The sequence below is a fragment of the Volvox carteri genome (assembly GCF_000143455.1).
Source record: "Volvox carteri f. nagariensis unplaced genomic scaffold VOLCAscaffold_69, whole genome shotgun sequence".
In the NCBI taxonomy this organism is placed as follows: domain Eukaryota; kingdom Viridiplantae; phylum Chlorophyta; class Chlorophyceae; order Chlamydomonadales; family Volvocaceae; genus Volvox; species Volvox carteri.
In genome coordinates, this window is record NW_003307612.1 from 357644 (window position 1) to 360871 (window position 3228).

At 53.9% G+C, this 3228-nt stretch overlaps 1 protein-coding gene across 1 annotated transcript; it reads right to left on the reverse strand.

The window, feature by feature from the left end:
- phV26 (extracellular matrix glycoprotein pherophorin-V26) lies at positions 1-2125 on the reverse strand (the record flags this gene model as incomplete). The annotated part of the gene is made up of 4 exons (XM_002957114.1): positions 1-678; positions 1171-1401; positions 1813-1907; positions 1989-2125. The coding sequence occupies 4 exons, from the start codon at positions 2123-2125 to the stop codon at positions 164-166; spliced, it is 978 nt and encodes a 325-aa protein (XP_002957160.1). The 3' UTR covers positions 1-163.
- Positions 2126-3228: the final 1103 nt, after the last annotated feature.

Sequence of the window (3228 nt, forward strand, 5' to 3'; positions counted from 1 at the left end):
AGCCAGGTGCATGGATTGCGCCGTGCGTATTGCATAATGCATGTCCAGGCCCTGCATCCCGCGCCGTGACACCACGGGTATGGAGAGAATGTATAATGACATCACAATCCTACATCGGTGAAAGCACACAGCTGTTTCAAATCCCACGGCGAGGCGGGAGCCCTCAGGCCGCGACTTTATCTACAATGCTGACGGGGCAGCAGTCCACGCCGCTGGTATCAGGCCTGTTGAACAGGGCAACTGCGAGAGTGCCGTCGCGGAATTTGCCCAGCTTCGTCAGCGAGCCGCAGTCCGACGTCTTTAGCACCAGGCAAATCTCCGTACCCTCCACGTCATCAAAACGTTTGTTCAGGTTGGTTACTTTAATGGCCGGGTAGGGGGTGAGCTGGAAGAAGCGTGAGCGCTCAACCCCGTTCACGGTCATGTAGGCAAGCGACCCGATGCAATCGGGCGTGGCCTCAAACTCGGCCTTGTAGAGGTCGAACTGACAGCACCGAGAGCGCGAGTTGCAGACGTCCAGCGTGCCGATGGTAAAGCACATCTTGGTGTAGCCACGCTCGCGCGCCGGTACCACGACAACGTCAGGATAGACGAAGAGCTGGGACTTTACAGGGTCCCGGACGCAAGAGCAATTGGCAAAGTACGGGCGCGGCGGGGGCGGCGGGGGGGGAGAGGGTACTGGAGGCGGTGGTGGAGGGGGCGGCGGCGGTGGTGGAGGTGATGGTGGCGGTGGTGGAGGTGGCGGTGGTGGCGGCGAGGGCGATGGTGGCGGTGGAGGAGGTGGAGGAGGTGGTGGCGGCGAGGGAGATGGTGGCGGTGGGGGAGGTGGCGGCGGTGGTGGTGGCGAGGGAGATGGCGGCGGTGGCGGCGGCGGTGGTGGTGGTGGCGGAGGCAGCAGCTGCGGTGGAGGGGGAGGAGGCAGAGGCGAAGGCGGCAGAGGAGACGGCGGCGGCGGTGGAGGCGGCGGTGGTGGGGGAGGAGGTGGCGGTGGAGATGGCGAGGTGGGCACCAACGGCGGCGGCGGTGTCGGGAGGGAAGGAAGAGGCGGAGGCGAAGGTGATGGAGGAGGAGGGCGCATGATCGCCGGCGCGGTGGGTGTATGCATCGGAGGGATGAAGCTTGCAACCGCAACTGGGCAACATTTGTTAGTGATATTTTGGCCAGGATCACTGTTGAAGATTGCGTATGTGCAGGACGCGTCCCCAGTAGTGCAGAGGGTGCGGATGTTGGGGCACGGCGTCCGGCTTTGCAGGAAGAAGCATATCTGAGTGCCTGGGGCTGTCGCCGGCGTCAAATCAAGCTTGGTCACACGCAGGACGCTGAGCTGGCCGTTGAACTCATAAGATCCCCAAGGCTGCTTGTTGACTGTTACTCGCTGGAGAGAGGGCCTGCAGGAGGACACTGCGAGAGCGCGGTGGCGAGTAGGCATCCAGGTGAGGTCATAACTTCATTGCGGTATTCGGGCGAGAAAGCCACGGTTGGTGAGAAATGCCAAAAAAAGACGCAAGGATTTGAAAGTGCTGAAGGAAATCTGAAGACCATGCTCTTGGTGCTGTTTTTGGTAATGCCGGTAATAACGTCTGAAGTCTTACGATTCGATATTCCGGTGTTGCGATGCGCTTAACAACTGGATAGAGTTGTACAGGTACGTACGTGCCATGGGTGCTGAAAGGCCAGCAATCTGAATTCTTTCATATGTATGCTTCTGTCATGCATGGAGTGGGATGTGTGGCAAGGTCGTTCTTTAAAAACGAGACGTGAAAAAGAGGCAGAGAGAAGCAAACGAAATGCATTGTTGGGGACCTTACTTACCAACGTCGAACTCGATCTTTGTCACGCCCTGCGCGCCGTTACAGCACTGAAACTTGGCCTCACAAACAGCTGAGCGCGTGATGGTGAAACAAACTCTCTGAGCGCCAACTACGGGATCGTTAGATGTCGCGGCGAGCACGAAGGGAGCTGCTCGTGGATTACGAATGCAGCTGCACCTTGGCGGAAATTCAGGGTTGGGCAGCAGCAGGCGACCTGATCCAATATCTGAACCATGCGAGGATGCGCAGAACAGGAAAACCACTGCTAGGGTGCTGATGTAGATGCCCCGCATTGCGTGGCAGGGCCCAGACATCGCTGCAACAGGCAGCTACAATCACCGATATATTATGATTTCTCTCTGCAGCTGCTTAGAAGATACTGGCAGAAGAAAGGTGGCCCTGTGTTCCAAATTGCAAGGGGCAAAAACATCATTAAGCAAGTGAAGCTATACGACTGCTTGTTGCAATTATTTATTTAAGTAAAAGATCCTTGACGGCTAATCCTGACGCTCCGCGCGTACTCCGCGTACTGAGGCATGAAAAAACAAAGTACGCTGATGATGGTTCAAGGCGACTGATATGATTCCAATAACTCTTATTATATATTATAGTTTGCCGCATCTGGGGACACAATTGGACTTGCCTTGTGCTGGGGCCCACGAGCCAGAATCTGCGCCAGGTCTAAGCCTGACAATTCTGAGCACACCAAGCAATTAAAAATGATTCAGGACACAAGCTAATACAGAACTCAAAAGGTAATAGGTGGTATTAATGCACCGACGATGCCAGTACGGATACTTCTGAGAACGGAAACGGATGTCGGGCCCAATTGTGGCTTGCAAGCCTTGTGTAGCAGAAGCCTAATACAGAGAGTATTTTATTCAGCTTGCGAAAACGTAAGCTCCCACTTGCAGCAACTCGCACAGCTGCTGTCATCTCGTCATTGTTTCCACAGGACGTCACTACTCAAGCATGCAGCATGAATGTTTACTTAATCAAAATGGAACTCAGGTATGCTATATAACGCCGATGAGTCTCCTAATTCTTGAGCGGGCAGGGACAAGACGAAGCGCATGTGCAGATTATTAAAGCTAAACACTGGTAGTAAAAATTTGAAAACTGACTGTGCAAATTGTTTTAGGCTCGAAAGCCAATCTTGTTGTTGTTTCTGGCGGATGGCTTAGTCATCCCGATGTCTCCGCTGCTACCTGTGAGGAAATCGACCTGCATAAGAAAATCCTAACCGAAGCTTACCAGTAAGGTTCGATGCAACTAAGAGAATAGATATGAGCTGTCGACTCACAAGTTGTATGATTCTGGCAAACTATTATCGCGACACTTCCGCAACCAGGACGCCATCAGGTAGGAATATTGTAAAAAAAAGCATAAATCGCCGACATGGATTTTCAAGACAGAA